The sequence below is a fragment of the Thamnophis sirtalis genome, unplaced genomic scaffold (genome assembly GCF_051295495.1).
Source record: "Thamnophis sirtalis isolate CommonGarterSnake01/CBP01778 unplaced genomic scaffold, rThaSir2_p1.2 scaffold_15, whole genome shotgun sequence".
In the NCBI taxonomy this organism is placed as follows: domain Eukaryota; kingdom Metazoa; phylum Chordata; class Lepidosauria; order Squamata; family Natricidae; genus Thamnophis; species Thamnophis sirtalis.
The window spans coordinates 39,553,667-39,570,944 of record NW_028261395.1 but is presented as its reverse complement, the minus strand read 5'-3'; the positions used below and the strand labels follow the sequence as shown (position 1 = coordinate 39,570,944).

Sequence of the window (17,278 nt, the reverse complement as noted above, 5' to 3'; positions counted from 1 at the left end):
CTCCCCCTCGCCTCACAGCGCCGGTTGCTATGGAGACAGCCAAGGAAGCGGCGCGCCTGCACGTCACACACACCCCCCCCGCCACTAGCCGTCTGGCTACGGAGGCCGCCCAAGGCCATTCCGGCTCACCCGCGACGGTCAATTCAAAAGAACTGCGAGGATGGCTGGCGAGTAAAGTTTTTTTTATTATTCGAGACACACGGAGTGCAAGAGAGAAAAGATTCCAACGGGAGTCCCGCGGAGAGAAAACGATGCGGTCAAGCCCCTCGGGGTGGAGTCTCTTCCAAAAGGCAGCCACCTTGAAGGCGTCCCAAAGGCCACTTCCCAACCCTTTGGGTGCTGACCCTAACTAAGCCAACATTGTTGGGTTATCCTCCGTCCTGGAGGAGTGGGCACAACCATTCACCCCCACCCCTCCCAAAGTATATTGCTCCTCTTGGAAAGAGGCAGAAGAGCAGGCGAAATGATCTCAGCTTACACACACAACCACTACATACACACATATATACACACACACACCAGGTGATGGCGGAGGAAGAGAGAGCAAGGTGATGTTTGCAGGGTTTTGCCCTCCCTCTGCCTCCCCACGAGATCCGAAGCCAAAGTCAAACCCATCCAAGGCAGAGGATCTGTTTGCAAGAGCCAGCAGGGGGCGGCCCATCATCTCCTTGATCTTTGGGCCTTCTCCCCTCGACTTCAGAACTGGACCCAACCGGAGTTCTGCTGAGGCTGAGAGCCGGACCTACGAGGAGACAAAAACACCCAGGCTTCCTTAGAAAGCATGAAGCAGAGTCTGCAAAACCTTGTTTGTTTACCCGACTGTGAATTCCTTTCATTCACAGTCAGCAAGGCTTGGGAAACAGTCTTTCAGAGGAATGTTTACCAACACGAACCTTATCTCGTTTGGCAAGCTGCCAGATAACTAGTTTCCAAATGCAGGGCAAGGCAAAATGTGGCAGAGTCTCTTATAGTCACAAACAGAACCTTCCTCTCTTGAAATGACTGAAGGAACAAATTGTTTCCTGCAAAAGCCCCCTCCCCCTTTCGCTCTTTTGTTTCCTACAGGAGGGGTCAATCACCTCCAAGATGTGGCTTTACTCCCAAGTCGACGCTGTTTTCTCAGTTGTTCTTGTCTTCTGGCAGTTCTGTGCATGCACACACTGGGAATGGGCTCCAGCTATTCCTTTGCCTCACTGCTGTCTAGCTCCCTCTCTGCTGCCGATGAAGAGCCCTCGTTCGAGCTTTCCTCAGCCCCCAGGACTGGCCCATGTTCCTCCCCAATTTCCTGCCGGACTCTGTTGGCTGCTGGCGGGCCACAACATTGGCCCTGGGGGGGAAGACGCTGTGAGAAATGGCCCCAGCTGGGACAAGTGGGGAAGTCCCTATTTTTCTACTTGCATTTTTTATGTACTTTCAAACTGTTAGGTTGGCAGAAGCTGGGATAAGTAACGGGAGCTCACTCCGTTACGTGGTGCTAGGGATTTGAACCACCAAACTGCTGACCTTTCTGATCGACAACCTCAGCATCTCAGCCACTGAGCCACCACGTCCCTAATCTAAGCTATATAACAATAAAAAAAGAGACAAAAATGCTAAATTTTTCATGGTGCAGGACTTCGAGACAATTCACCACTGTATGGACACAACAGTTCCTCTGTCCTTTGGGGGAGAGAGAATGTGCTGGGGCAGGACTTATCCTCCCAAAACATGACAAAAGGGGCATCTCGTTCTCACCCAGAAGCTGTGGTGAAATCTCCCCAAATGTCTACAGAAGCTTCTCTTGAAGAACTTGGCGGCTGTGGGGGCCGAGACTCGGCAACATCTGTTGGCAAACAAAGGGGGAGAGAAAGAGGTTAGCTTTGTATTTCCCGTTTCCAGATGCTGCTCGGTGAAAGGGCTTTTGTCTGAGCTGGCAAAGAGAAGCCTGTTACTTAGCATGTATCCATTTTTTTAAAAATGACCCTTACATAACTGATGCCTCTACTAAGGGACAGCTAGATCAGGGGTCCCCAAACGTTTGGATCTCAGGGACCACTAAATTCGTAATTTCAAATCCCACAGACCAGTAATATGATCTGCCTAATGACCCGGCTGGGTGGGCATGGCTAGGTGGTCATGTGACTGAGTGGGCATGGCCAGCTTATGTCACATCGAGGAGCGCCTTACCGGCCTCTACTCACCCCTCCCCTCCCAGCCATTCCTTGCCTGCCCGTCCGGGCTCCTTAGGGCCCTAACAGGAAGCAGTTGCTGGAGCTAAGCAGCCCCCATGAGAAAGAGTTGGCAAAACAACTCAGTTCAAATTGGATCTGGTCAAGGAGGCTCAGCAGAAGCACCTCACTGAGGACTAGGAGCATAGGCTTTCCAAGCAGAGGGAAGACCTGCGGGAGTGCAAAGCCAGGTTACCGGTGACTGGAGGCTCAGTAGGCTGAGATGGTCAGCCAGTTCCAGGCCATGATGCAGTTTCAGTGGAACGAGGCCCTCTGGCTCTTCGCCACCAGCAACGCTTCCCTCCAGCCTTCACCCAAAGCCCCCCACCAGAAGGCTGAAGTAGACCCCAAGTTGGAATTTCTACCCCCTTTCGATCCATACAAAAAGACCCCAAAAGGGGAGACTCTACAGCAACACAAAGGTTCATTGCACATATCCATCCCAGGGGGCGTAGTTTAAGGACCCCTGATTTGGTACAATATAAAAAATGCAAATAATTTTTCTGCGGACCATCAAAGATTTTCTCATGGACCACCAATTGATTACCGCTGAGCTAGATGATGGGCAAAAATGAGGTGTGTGGTCCTCAGAGTGGATGTAAAAGGCCCTGGCTGATCCCATCTACTACCAGACAACTCAAGAAGTCTGAAAGGCAGGAGCTCCCTTTTCCAATTTGGTACCAAAGTGAATCCCCCCCACCCCACTCCAAGGAGCCAGACAGACCTGTTTGGACAGCATCTACCGATGTTCCCAGAGGAGGCAAGGGAAGCTGCTCTTCCGGTGTGGGGAGGAAGGGGGTCTTTCCCCCTGGAGGCGGGGGGAGAAGGGGGAGCCCCGCGTTGTCAGCAGTTTGTGGCTTACTTCCCAAGGAGCCGTCTTTTTTTTTCATGTTCTGGGGAGGAAGACCAAAAAGCTTTCAGGCGGACTTGGAAGCCTCCCACTTGAGGACAGAAATTAGCCCGAGGAGGAGGGATTTGCCCTTGCTTCTTTCTCAAATGTCGGGCTCCAGGTTCTGCTTCCCTTCCCACGACTCAAACATGGCAGAAATCACCCACCGAGCTAGCAGAGGGCCAACTGCACCACCGAGCCTTGTAAGCACACCTGACTGCATCTTGTTCTGACCGAGGCTTCCTGAGAGCATGAAGCAAACTCCTGGTTCCCACAAAAACCCCTTTTATTAATTTGCTGTGAACTCTGCTCATTCACATCCAGCAAAGTCTTTCAAGGGAGGATTTACGGTCACAGACCTTATCTGGCTTGGAGAGCTGCCAGGCCGATATCTGCAAAACTTGGCAAGGAGTCTCAGAGAGTCAAGAACCAATTAAGTGAATTGTCTCCTGCAAACTCCACTCCCCTTTTGCTCCTCTTTTATGTCCTCTGGAAGGGGCCGTTCATCGTCCACCTGTGGCCTTACTCCCAAGTCGACTCCTGTTCTTTAACTGTCCCCTTTGTCTGGCAACTCTGTGCATGCGTACACTGGGAACAGGCTCCAGCTGCTCTTCTGCTTCGCTGATGTCTGACTCCGAAGACACCTGATAGCTGGCATACGGCTCTGGCCCCCACTCTGCCTCCGACACAGAGCCCTCATCAGAGCCTTCCCCAGACTCTAGGACTGGCCCATGTTCCTCCCCAACCTCCTCACTGCTCGATTCTGCTGTCAGCTGTGCTGGCCGCTGGTGGACCACAACATGTCTGTCTTGCTTCCACAACCCTGGATAAAAAACCCCCAAGGTCTTTCTCACCCCAATGCTGAGCGTGATGGTCTGCCCATCCTTGAAGCCCAGGTCAAGTTTGGGCACCTGGGTTGGGTTTTGGGCTTCTTTGGCCAACTCGGTCTGTTGCTTGACCCACCTGCAGAGAGAGAGAGGGAGAGAGAGAGAGAGAGAGAAAGAAGAAAACGCGGTGGAGAGCAAGAAAAGATGTGGGGAGGAAGCCTTTCCTCCTTGGAGAAGCCAGTTACTTAAGACAGACATTTTTTTCCTGGAAAATAAATCCACATAGCAAAGGTGGCCTCCCATATTTGTATTTCCCTCTAGAGCAGGAAACAAGGGGTGAGAAACAACCAGTGATGGAATCTGTGCAGTGGGAGGATTCAAAAACTTTTACTAGCGGTTCCATGGGTGTGGCTTGGTGGGCATGGCAGGGGAAGGATACTGTAAAATCTCCATTCCCTCCCCACTCCAGGGGAAGGTTACTGCAAAATTTCCATTCCCTCCAGATCAGCTGGGACAGGAGGCAGAGAATAAATGGGGCGGGGCCAATCAGAGGTGCTATTTACTGGTTCTCTGAACTACTTAAAATTTTCACTACCAGTTCTCCAGAACTGGTCAGGACCTGCTGAATACCTCCTCTGGCCTCTGGCTACCTTAGCTATTTCCTCTTTATTTTTAATACATTTATTGTCTGACTGTGTTGATCTTTTATATTTGTTTTATCAGAATTCAAATCTCCCAGGGTTGCATGACAGCGGGACGGGCAGCAAATAAATGTAATGCATGATATAAACAAAGGTTATCTGTTTTGTTCCCAGATGCCAGATTTTTGCCAGGTTTTGAGTGGCGGGTGCACGTCAAAGAAGGATCAGCTGTGATTGGTCATGGGAGACCGCGCTGCTGATTTCCCTTCCTGACCTCCAGCAGAGTTCTGGCACCAAGGAAAGGCTGCTCACTTGAAATGATCTTGCAGCGCCACATTGAAGTCAAAAGCATCCCCTCGGTCAACAAAGCCAATTCCGATGAATGCACGGCGCCCTGTAAGGAAAACTAAGCTCAGGAAGGCGGCGGAAGTCGCTGGCTGTAGGTTAGCCCAGCAGGAAGCCTGAAACAGAGACCTCAGGAAGGCTGAGTCGTACCCAAAGCATGGCACACGCAGCTCCAGTTTGCAGCAAGAGCCACCCAAACGGCCCTCTCTACACAGGCTGCTGACCAAGTGAGAAGCCACAGGCCCACAAGGGAGAGGGTGCCGAGAGTTCAGCCTCCATCCTCACAGTGCATATCTGCCAGGATGGGCCGTAGCCACACTGAGATGCCCATGGAGCTGGTTAATTAGAGAGTTACCGTGGATAGCAAAGAAGATTCGGCGTATCAAACAGGGAGAGGCATTGAGAGAGGAGAGCCAAGCGGAAGTTTAGAGACTCAGGAGGAGCCCAGATTGGGAAGCAGCCGGACAAATAGAGAAGAGGGGAAGCGGATGGCCCAAGGAAGGGCTGCCCACAGCCTTGCACACCACTTAAGGAAGGAAACGAAGAGTGTGTTTCACCAGGTTCGCTTACAATGACTGCTATCCCTTTTACCCAAGCACCTGGGAAAGCCCCCACCATCAGCACCAAGGTCAGATGCCACAGAAGAGGCTTTCCACATAAAATTATAATCAGCTTTGCCCTCCCCCAAACAACTGCATCCCCCTCCCCCCCCACCCAGAGAGCTGGATCCAAAGCAAGGGACTGCTGTGGCCTAGAGGTGGAGCTCTCGCCTCACTATCAGGAGGTTGTGAGTTCAATTCTAGGTAGAAGCAGATGTAGGGTCTGCTGCTTGGCCAGGGGGTTGGACTAGATGACCTGCAAGGTCCTTTCCAATCTCACCTGTCGTACCATTCCCATCTTCAACCCGGATGACAAAGTATCGGCTCGAGTCCGTCACGCTTTCCACAGCAATCCCAGGAAACTGGTCCACGGAAGCCTGGGCGAAAAGCTCTCCTGGGGGAGGGAAGGAGAGTCAGGTGGGCAGCCGGTCCGCTGCTGCCTCGGGCTGTTTAACCTGCCCCGACCACTGCCCTCCAGGGAGACCCTCAGCCACCCGGGCGGCCCCCTTACCCGAATTCTTGTCCTCTAGCTTAATGAAGGCCACGCTGCCGCGGGCTGTAATACGCATTCGGCCGCTCCAAGTCGGCTGGTCCAGCTGCCACTCCGCGGCACTAGCGGCAGGAGGAAAAAACCAGCTAGCCCGACCGGCTCCCCCTTTTCCCTTTAGGAAGTAGGGAGTGGGTGGGAAACGTGTGCAGATGATCTCTGCGCAAGCGCAGGACCCAGCCTCAGCGCAGCAGATTTTCCTCGGCGGCACCGGGGAGCCGGTCAACTCAGCCGGGGATGATGGGAGTTTGGAATCCCGCACCGCCCCACGAGGGCAAAGCGACATGGGGGACGGGGGAGGCTCACCGATAGCCGCGGTTGGAGGCGCGCGGGGGCACCCGGTAGACGTGGACCTCCGGCTTGACGCACAAGACGGACTCGTAGTCTTCGCTTTCTGCCATCTTCGCCCCCTCACCGGAACGCTGGGCTCTTCCGGGCATGCGCAGGAGCCTCCTCTCCAGCAACACCTGCCGTCACTTCCTAGCCGCGGGCGGGCGGGTGAGAAAGGCGAAACCCCGCCGAAGGCGCCTTTGTGTCTTAATAAAGCGGCTCTGGCGGCCCCTGGCGGGTGGGAGGAGCAGAGCATCCCGACTCCCGGCCGGTGGGGGGGGGGGAATCCGATCCGGCTCTGCCCTGCCTGACCCCCCCACCCCACCTCAAAGCTCCCCTCGCCCCGGGGAATGAGAAGCAAGAAAACTTGGGAAAAAAAAGTTAACGCGTTTATTTCAAACACAGCGTGTAAATCTTTCGTCCGCGAAGGGCAAGCGCTGCCTGGAAGAGAAGTTCTTCGGTGGAGGGGCGGGGGCTTTAGCGCCGATCCCTCCCTTCCCACAAAGCAGACCTCCTCCACAAAAAGAGACTCTTCCTCCGAAGGGTGCCGCTTCCCGGTCCGCGGGTCCACAGCAACCACCACCCTGGTCCGTGATCGGCTGAGCCTCGGACGCCCCCTCCCCCATTAGGTCATGGGGGCGGGGTCTTTGCCTTCCTCTTGACGCTCCCCCCACCCCCAGGGATCCAGTCACGGGAGCCGAAAAACCAAAGCTCCCAGTTGGTGGCGAAGAGCCGCCGCTGCCGTGGGAAAAGTTGCTCGAAGTCGATCCGCTGCCGTGGGAAAAGCTGCTCAAGCGACGCGCCCTTCCGCCTTTTAGCAGAGGTCCCCAAACCTGGCAACTTTTAAGACTTGTGGACTTCAACTCCCAGAATTCTTCAGCCAATCCACAAGTTTTAAAAGTTGCCGACTTGTGGACTTCAACTCCTAGAATTCTTCAGCCAGCAGACTGGAGAATTCTGGGAGTTGAAGTCCACAAGTCTTCAAGTTACCTAGTTTGGGGGCCTCTGGTATTTAGAATCCAAAGGGAGAAGCCCAGATCCTGGCCCCGAAAATGGAGGCCGGTTCTGGGAAGGGCCAGCCGGTAGTGAGGCAGTTACTCTGCGGTTAGAAAAGGGGAGAGGCAATCCTGGTTTCAAACAGGGAGGGAGGGGAGGGAGGGAAAAAAGGCCAGCCAGAAAATGTGGGGATCAGCCAAGTGGGAAGAGAGAGGCAGATGGAAAGAGAGGGTTACCCACTGAAGGGCCAGCCAGGTTTTTTTCACTTTTTTGTACACAGGTAGTTTTTATTTCTATTATTATTGTTATTATTACTCTTTTGACTGGTTACTCCTTTTGCCGTGTTGTGATACAACATCCTGTGTTGATGTACAAAGAGACACCTGTTCTGGCACCCCCAAACCCCCCCCTGCCCCACACACATATATACACACTTAACACCCTCTTCTTGCACGACAGCCGGAGGCATTCCCTCCTCTCCCAGCGGGAAAGAGGATTTTTAAGGGTGGGAATTCCCCCCCCCTGACAGACCCCCCTCCCCAAATTCCGAGGTGTCCCTTTCTACACCAGGCAGCAAAACCGAAAGGCAGACTTGGGAAACACAGTGAAGCGAGCTAGCCCAGGCACCTGGAAGTGGTGTGGGGAGGGGGGAGGCTCTCCACCTCCGCCCGCCCCCTCAATATGGCTGCTAGGGAGTGAAGCCCCAGCTGGTCCGGACACTTGGCATCTTTGGGCAGGGTCTCTTAAACCAGCCCCCTTCCCTCCAGTGTTTTTTTTTTTGTCTGACCAACTGGGAAAAAGCTAAAAAGAGTATTGCTTGGGGGGGGGGGCGCAAGCTACAGAGTGATCCCTCCCATCACTGTAAATCCGTTCTCCTCCGGAGGCCATCTTGAAAATGGCGCCTAGACCTATGATTAAGACTTTGGTGACCCCCCCACCCCGTTTCGAGAGGGAAGGAAATCTGATCTCCGGCCTTTTCCAGATTTCTAGACCTTGCTACCCCCCAACTTCTTTGCCTTCCCAATGGCAGACTGACCAAGAACCAACGGGACCAAACGCCTTACCGCTCGGGGCCCTCCACCTGGCCAGCACAAGCAACACTTGGGCCCGCTGCCTGCATCCTCATGAGGACCCAGCAGGGCGTGATGGGGAGACAGGAACCTACTCTATTCCTAGCGCAAGAGTCCTAGTGGCGAAAAGCAGCCCTCCCCCCCATCTTTGATCGGAAGCAGCACCAAGAGGCAAAGGGAGTGCTGGTGAAGACCGGGAGGGCAGAGCAATCCCTTCCGCCCATACTCGGCCCGCAGAGGCAGAGGCACTGGGGTCTCTGTTGGGCTCGCGAAGCGGCGGAGCTGGCCTTTGTGGGAAGACGGCTGCCGCCACGACACGCCTTCCTCTGCTCGTTCCAAGCGGCAGTAAGCAGGAAGGGGAAGAGGTCACCTGCCGCCACCTTTCTCCCCGCCTCCCCTCCTTTCTCAACACTAGAGACTACCGTTTCTCAGAGATTAAACAAGTTAAACAGCTAACACACCCCCTTTTCTTCTTCTTCTTCCCATGCGTGAAGGCTCCAGAGCCATCCCGTTCCCCAAAGCAAAGGATCACACCATTTTTTGCGCACACCTTCCGCCCACCCACCCCATTTGCACCTTGCTCCAAAGGCAACGCACCCCGACATGCGCATGTCGAAAAGCAGAGCCCCTTCTCCCCCGCCACCCTGCTACTTCCAATGCCAGAGGGAGACGCCAACAGGAGAAGTCATTCCTTTGCGAGGGGAGGGAGGAGCCCCCGCTTCAGCAGGCAGCGCGTTGCAGCAACCCGGTTCCCCCGGAGGAGAAACCTGCCCCACCGCCTGTGCCTCCCTCGGCACGCCCTCCTTGGCATGTCAAGTCTACGGGGCAGGCGCAGCAGGAGTCCCAGTGCCTGGGCTGAGGGTCACACGAGGCAAGGAGCCAAGGGGACGCTTGGGGCAAGTCCCACCCCTGTGGCTCAGGTCCATTGGTCTGCTGAGGAGAGGGGGGAGCACCCTGCTTTCATACTGGCTGGTCGGCCGGCCAAGCCTATCTGCGTTGCTTGAAGCCCTGCGAACCGTCGGGGCCCAGTGGCTGCCTGATCACATTGCTGGGCGGCCTGGGGTCTTCTGGCTGGGAGATCCTTGTGGGCCTGAGGGGGAGAAGGGGGGGGGAGAGATAAGAACAACACTCAGTTCAGCTAAAAAAGCTCCCCCTCCCCCAAGTCTGTAGGAGAAATTATACTTACCGTATTTTTTGGAGTATAAGACACACCTCCCCCCCTTAAAAAGGGTGAAAATGTGGGTGTGTCTTATACACTGAATGTAGCCCCACCCACTCACCCCCACCCTTCAGCCTCTGACTCCCAGCAATTTACCTCTTTGCAGCAAATGGGGGCTTGTGAGGCTTCAATAAACTATAGCAATCCCTGCAGCCTTTAACAGCTGATGATCGGGAGAAATTGAAATTGAAACTTGCTGTTTGCTCCAAATAGCAAATTGCTGGGAGCCAGATTTTTTTTTCTCTTGTGCTAATCAGGCTGTTTGCTGCAAGGAGGTAAGTCAGCAACTATAAATGCCTATACAATGTTCAAATTATTAGACTTGTTTTCTGAAGAGTGCTTTATTATTATTTCTAGACAGCAAAATGAAGTTTTTTAAAATAAACGCTTGATCTGAAGACGCCCTGTGCTATTGTTTTGAAATGTGCTATTCTTTTAAATAACAGAGAATAACTACAGTATACTTCCAGAAAGCACATCAATTTTAACAACATCTGTACAAGTATAGTCTGAAATATAACACTTCCAACAGTGTATATTGTCTGTACTGCTGGTTGCAAGGAGGCAAATTGCTGAGAGGCAGATATTTTTCCCTTGTTTTCCTCCCCAAAATCTAGGTGCGTCTTATATTTCTGAGCGTCTTTTACTCCAAAAAATACGGTACTTACTTTACTTTATTGTCATTGTACGTATGTACACCATATACACATACAACGAAGTTCACATAACCCCCAGATGCCAGGCCCAACACACATAACAATCCCCAAACCCCCACCCACCGACCAAAAAATCCCTCCCCATAACCACCCAAGCATCCACACAACAGACCAAGTAGTGCTGTCCAACAGCTCACTGATGGTGGCCCTTTAGTTCATTGTTGAGTGCAATTATAGCTCTGGGATAAAAGCTATTCAGAAGATGTGCGGTCTGAGTTTTAATTGTTCTGAATCTTCTGCCAGAAGGCAAAAAGGTCTAAAAAGATTGTAAGCAGGAGGGGAAGAGTCTCTGAGAACGTTGCGCAACTTCCTCGAACAGAGAGATGCGAAGATGTCATCCAGGGCTGGTAGCTGGAGCCGGGTGATATTCTGGGCAGTTTTAATGATTCTCTGTAGAGCTTAGCCGCAGCTCTAAGAGGACTAGGTGGTCCAGCCTCAAAGAGGCCCATGAGGAGATGCTCCTTTGGGAAACCAATCCCAGAGCTGTACCGCACCTCCCTCCAGATTGAAGACTGACCCAAGGCCCTCAAAGTGGCTTCCCCTAAGATGAACCCAATGGGATAAAAGCCTGAGCTGGCAGGCCCTACACCTGCATCTTCTGGGCATGGACAGGATCCTGGCCTGACCCTCAGCAGGCAGAGTGGGGCAAGAGAAATGTCGCTGTGTCAGGGCTCCCTTACCTGTCAAGGATAGGTTTTTCTTGCTCCTCTTCCGGACTGGCGCTGCCCAAGATCCGCTTCCTGGCCTCTGCGTATTCGGCCTCCCTCTGGGCCAGGGTCTTCACCGGGATGGCAGGCCGGCTGGCAGAGTTGGGGTTGGTCAGCACCCCGTTGCTGGTGGGCCGCTTCAGGATCCGAATCTGCGGAGGGGGCCCCGAGGGAAGACTGTCGTCCTGAATTACGATCGGCACTTTGGGTGGGGACTTGGATTTCCTGCTGGAAGGAAGGAGGGGACCAACAATTTTTTTGTGTGCAGTTGGCCAAAACAAAAACAAAAAACCCCCAACCCTTCAACCAGTCCTCTGAACTATTTCCCCGAAGCGCAAGGCAGACAGACAAGCTTATTCCTCTCGGTTGCCCATCAAGATTTTCTGACTAATCAGCAGAATCAGGGCTCAGTTGTTTATTTTTACATGGAATCTTTTAAGAAAACAAACAAAAAACAGAACACCACTCTATTTTCCCAGCCATACCCAGCGTGGAAGCTACTGAATGATTCTTACCTTTCTTTTTGGCTGATCTTCAGTTTCTTTTCCAGTCGCCTGTCTATTTCCTGCAAGGCAACATCATGGGGTCAAGTTCCATCCCACTGGGGCCAGACACTTTGTAGTACCAAGTGACCAGCTGGCCCTCCCTTTTCCCCGGCAAGACAATGCCAGATCTCACCATCGGTTACTAACTCATCTTTGAAACATCAAGAGGTTCCCAGAGGGGGGGGGAGGGAGGGAGGGGGGAGGGAGATGGAGAGAAAGAGGGAGGGAGGAGGAAGGGATAGATAGATAGATAGATAGATAGATAGATAGATAGATAGATAGATAGATAGATAGATAGATAGATAGATAGATAGATAGATAGATAGATGATAGATATAGATAGATGATAGATAGATAGATAGATAGATAGATAGATAGATAGATAGATAGATAGATATAGATAAAAGATAGATGATAAGAGATATATTGAGAGAGAAGATAGATGAGAGAGAGAGAAGATAGGTAGGTAGGTAGGTAGGTAGATAGATAGATACCCCCTCTCAACCCTTTTGCTTTTCAGATGGAGAAAGCCGAGGCCTTCCCTGGGAAGGGAGCCCAGGGTGAACTTTATCCACCGACCAGAATCCCAATGGGCTCATGCCAGACATGGGAATCCATCGGCAGCTGCGTCTGCTGACGCTTCGCATTTGAGCAAAGCAGGGAGATAAAATTAGAGCCCGGTTTTGTAGGTTGCCCAGATGAGCAGCTGAAAACCAGACGGGCTTTCTCTGCTTAAGAGTCCCAGGCGGTGCCTTTGGGCCCTGCTGATCCAAGCGCCTCAGATAACTTCCACTGGCACACTTACCATCATGGGCACAGGACGTGCTTGGTCATTCTCACTGGCAAAACCATGGGAAGGGGGAGGGAGAGGATGCCCCCATTAAAGATCGGTAAGCAAAAAGAATGAGAATCTGTTCTCCGCCTTGGGAGACCAGTTCTCTGGTCCCAAGCCCGGGAGGCCACTAGAGGTGGCCCAACACCCTGGCCAGTTGGCTGAACTATCCTTGCAGGTATGACAGCGTCGGAAGGGTGGCGGTTTTCCCACAGCAGGGACGTGGTCCCAGCTCAACCAAGGCCGCTTTCTGGGGCTGTCTTTGTTGGCCGTGTAGGAAACGGTCGTTCCGGTGGCCGTTCCTTGATGGAAAGGGCGGCCTAAGTGCCAGCCAGAACACTTCAGCCGTCCCGCGGCTGGTTTTGCAATCAGGCAGGCATTCCCTCTAACAGCTCTTCCCCACTGAGGTGTCACTGCTTTGTAGTCCAAAGTCTGGAGAGCGAGTTAATCTTTGAAAGTGAAGGTAAGCTCTCGCTTGGCTGAATGAGTTTTCTTCTCCAGCAAACTCAAAAACACGCAAACCCCTGGGTAGATTTTCAGCTCATCCAAGTGGTTCGTTTTACACGGGCCAAAATTGGGCTCTTGGTTCAGGTCAGATCACCACTCCGAATGCCGCCATTTTCAGCTGGGAGGGCACCCCCTTCCCCGCTGAATTTCTTTCAGAGAACATCAAGATTGCCCACCCACCCCATTAAATTATCTGCAGCTGGTAGAAGCAACCCGCGACCCGACAAAAGGGCGAACGACAAAACCGCGCCCGACTAAACCATGTCGCTGACGTCATCAATGCGGGGACAACAGCCAACGCGGAGAAAGAAGGGCGCTTTAAATAGTGCGTTGAAAGAAAGCCGATTCAACTTAAGGTAAGGGTTAGGGTTAGGGTTACGTTTAGGGTTAGATTTAGGGTTTACAGCGTGCTTCGGTCTCCGCGCTGTTGTCGCCCTGTTGATGACGTCAGCGACGCGGTTTAGTCGGGCGCGGTTTTGTCATTCGCCCTTTTGTCGGTGAACTGAAGCAACCAGCCAGCGTGATTCCATGAGATGAGATGGGGGGTGGTATATAAATACAATTAAAAAGGTAAAGGTTCCCTTCGCACATATGTGTTAGTCGTTCCCGACTCTAGGGGGGGGTGCTCATCTCCGTTTCAAAGCCAAAGAGCCAGCGCTGTCCAAAAACGTCTCCGTGGTCATGTGGCTGGCATGACTCAATACCGGAGGCACACGGAACGCTGTTACCTTCCCACCAAAGGTGGTCCCTATTTTTCTACGTGCATTTTTTACATGCTTTAGAACTGCTAGGTTGGCAGAAGCCGGGACGAGTCACGGGAGCTCCCTCCGTCACGCGGCGCTAGGGATTCGAATCGCCGAACTGCCGACCTTTCTGATTGACAAGCTCAGTGTCTTAGCCACCGCGTCCCTAAGTATATAATAACTATAGTCGCTAAAAATCACAGGAGGTGATTCAGTGAGAATATTTGGGCAAAGAAGGAAAAGGCAAGGTGACCGCAGAGAGGGCTATATGGGAAACAAGTCTGGCATCAAATCCGTTAGTCCAGTGTTTCCCAAACTTGGCAACTTGAAGATGTCCGGACTTCAACTCCCAGAATTCCCCAGCCAGCATTCGCTGGCTGGGGAATTCTGGGAGTTGAAGTCCGGACATCTTCAAGTTGCCAAGTTTGGGAAACACTGCGTTAATCGAGAGGGAATGGACACAAGGAGGGGAAGCGACTGTCAAGCCTGCCTGTGAAGGTCCAGAAGTCTGGAGGACAGCGACATTTACGCATGCACACACACACACACACACCAATTTGTGTCAGACCCCTATTCTAGAGACTTCTCTGCCCTTCATACAGTCCTCACTTCACTCAAAGGGTCATCCTGGACAAAGAGGCGGGAATTAGAAGCGCAGTTAGAAGGCAAGCAGGAGCTCCTGCATCCCGAAAGGACAAGAAGCAATGGGTGGAAACTAATCCAGGAGAGAAGCAACTTAGAACTAAGGAGAAATTTCCTGGCAGTTAGAACAATTAATTAGTGGAACAACTTGCCTCCAGAAGTTGGGAATGCTCCAACACTGGAGGTTTTTAAGATGATGTTGGATAACAATTTGTCTGAAGCGGTGTAGGGTTTCCTGCCTCCAGAAGCCTAAACAGGAGGTTGGACTAGAAGATCTCCAATGTCCCTTCCAACTCTGTTATTCTATTCTATTCTATTCTATTCCCTTATTCTACTCTACTCTTATTATCTATTCTATTCTGCATTCTACTCTATTCTCTATTCATATATTCTCTATTCATATAAATACAATATACCTAAACCTAAAAACCTATTCCACTCCATTCTTGTAAATACTTCAACACTGGAGGTTTAAGAAGAGATTGGACTGCCATATGTCAGAAGTGGTGATGGGTTTCCTGCCTAAACAGGAGGCTGACTCTGAAAACCACTTAGATAGGGCTGTGAAGCAGGATATAACTCTAAGTGCTAGTGCTACCTTCCTTCCTTCCCAGAATGCGGTATTGCAGGCTAACTCTGACCAATACCAACAGTTCAATCCTGACTGGCTCAAGGTCGACTCAGCCTTCCGTCCTTCCGAGATGGGTAAAATGAGGACCCAGATTGTTTGTAGGCTGACTCTGTAAACCACTTAGAGGGGGCTGTGAAGCGGCATATAAGTCTACGGGCTATTGCTATCACTTGCACAGGGCACAGAGCGAAAAGCCCCCAAAAGGACAGTGCATAGAAACCAGCAAAGCAGGGAAGAACGGCTTATCACTTTCACATTACCGGTAGTCCTTGACTTACAACAGTTCATTCGCTCGAAGTTACAACGGCACCATCAAAAACAGTGACTCGCTGCCCATCTTTCACACTTCTGACTGTTGAAACATCCCTAACAGTCACACGATTTATGTTCGGAGGCTGATTCGTATTTATGATGGTTGCCGTGTGTGTGTGTGTCTGTTTGTGTGTGAGAGAAAAAGAGAGGAGAGAGAGAGAGAAAGAAAGAGAAAGAGGAGAGGGGGGAGAAAGAGGAGAGAGGGAGAGAGAGGAAGAGGAGAGAGGAAGAGAGAGAAAGAGGAGAGAGAGAGAAAGGGGGGAGAAAGAGGAGAGAGAGAGAGAGAGGGAGAAGCGATCCTCTTTCCCGCAAGCGAAAGTCATCGGGGAAGCCAGGTTCATTTAACAACCAGGTTCCTGACATTAACGATGGCTGCGGTTCCCTTAACAACTGTGGCGAGAAAGGTCGCAAAATGGGGCAAAACTCACTTAAAGGAAAATCTGCCTCAGCAACATCAATGTTAGGGCTCCATTGTGGTTGTAAGGTTGGGGACTGCCCGCATAAGCCAAGGATTTCCTCCCTAGCTGCAAATCAGACCCCTCACATCCTGGACAGAAATTGTTTCAACTCCTACCTTCAAAACATAGAGCACTGCACACTAGAACAACTAGACATACAGTTTTGTCCCCGAACGCCATCACTCTGGTAAACAAATAATTCCCTCAACCCTGTCAAACTATTCACTAAGGCTGCATTACTATTAATATTAGTCTTCTCATCGGTCCTATCCATCTCCTCCCACTTAGGACTGCAGGACTGTAACTGTGTCGCTTGTATCCTTACGATTTATATTGGTATTGATCCTTTCTTGATTGCTTATTTGATATGATTATCATTAAGTGTTGTACCTTATGATTCTTGAGGAATGTATCTTGTCTTCTTATGTACACTGAGAGAATATGCACCAAAGACAAATTCCTTGTGTGTCCAATCACATTTGGCCAGTAAAGAATTATATTCTCTTCTCTATTCTATTCTACTCTTGTAGTTGTAAATGCTTCAACACTGGAAGTTTTAAAGAAGAGATTGGACTGCCATGTGACTGAAGTAGTGTAGGGTTTCCTGCCTAAGTAGGGGGTTGGACTAGAAGACCTCCAAGGTCCCTTCCAACGCTGCTATTCTATTCTATACCCTTATTCTACCTGCAGGCGCCCTTCCCCCGCCCCCTTCCACTTCCAGGATCCCTGCAACGGGGAGGCGGCTGAGCCGGGATACGGAGCTGCAGTGGGGGGACGGAGGAGGACGAGCGATCCGAAGTCCAAGCCTCCTCCAGGGCGCAGAGGATCTTCCTTCCCTTCCTCGCCCGCAGGCGGAAGGGCTGCTCTCCCGCTCCAGGTAGCTCCTTCTTTTGGGAAGCGCCCACTTCCCAGCCCCGACGGAGATCGCTTCCTGCTCTACTGCGGAGGGCTGCCTCCCACCGGGGAGAGACCCGGCTGTCCGCCCCCCCACCGTTCCCGGCGCAGAGGGAGAGCCGGTGGCGCCCAGACCACGTGTTGGGGGGAAAAGGGGGCACGGCCCCTTTAAGAGGCCTAAAGAGGCTCGGCCGACCCGGGATGCCTCGCCTGACCCCCCTCGCCCTCCCACCCTGGGGGACGGCCCGTCTCCCCTCGGGGCCCCCGCTCGGGAGCCGGGCGTCGTTCGGCTGGACTCACCCCGCTATCGGCCGCCTCCTCCCAACTCTCGGCGACCTCCTCATCTTCCATTGTAATGCCCCCTCCGCCGCCAGCCCGCCCGGAGCGCATGCGCGCGGGCGCCCAGTCCTAGCCTGTCGGCGGCCGCGGCCAGCCGGCCCCGCCTTTGGCGTCAGCTCGCGCCAATGCGCATGAGCCGCAGCGGCTCTCCCCCCCCCGCTTCTTCCCTGGCTGGCCGGCTGCCGGGCGAGCGCCCCCTACCGGGGGACTCAATTGCCTGCCGTCTGATTCCCGCCCACCTTATCGGGAGACGCCCTGGAAGGTTTTACGCATGCGCACTTG

General features: G+C 52.5%; 2 protein-coding genes across 5 annotated transcripts; both read right to left on the bottom strand.

The window, feature by feature from the left end:
• Nucleotides 1-663: 663 nt before the first annotated feature.
• On the bottom strand, nt 664-6,517 carry NECAP2 (NECAP endocytosis associated 2). Its single transcript, XM_087701869.1, has 8 exons — nt 6,362-6,517; nt 6,020-6,120; nt 5,789-5,902; nt 4,877-4,958; nt 3,951-4,059; nt 2,932-3,100; nt 1,735-1,822; nt 664-742 (listed from the first exon to the last, which is right to left on the bottom strand). Exons 1-8 carry the CDS (start codon nt 6,493-6,495, stop codon nt 697-699), a joined length of 843 nt encoding a protein of 280 aa, XP_087557995.1. The 5' UTR covers nt 6,496-6,517; the 3' UTR covers nt 664-696.
• A 901-nt stretch (nt 6,518-7,418) lies between these two features.
• On the bottom strand, nt 7,419-17,090 carry SZRD1 (SUZ RNA binding domain containing 1). Of its 4 annotated transcripts, none has more exons than XM_087701968.1 (4): nt 16,958-17,090; nt 11,609-11,658; nt 11,067-11,318; nt 7,419-9,541 (listed from the first exon to the last, which is right to left on the bottom strand). In XM_087701968.1, the coding sequence occupies exons 1-4, from the start codon at nt 17,045-17,047 to the stop codon at nt 9,439-9,441; spliced, it is 495 nt and encodes a 164-aa protein (XP_087558094.1). In that variant the 5' UTR covers nt 17,048-17,090; the 3' UTR covers nt 7,419-9,438. The 4 variants fall into 4 exon arrangements, with proteins under 4 accessions (XP_087558094.1, XP_087558097.1, XP_087558096.1 ...); XM_087701971.1 differs by having other exon boundaries at nt 11,067-11,321; nt 16,958-17,023; XM_087701970.1 differs by lacking the exon at nt 16,958-17,090 and adding an exon at nt 12,444-13,018.
• Nucleotides 17,091-17,278: the final 188 nt, after the last annotated feature.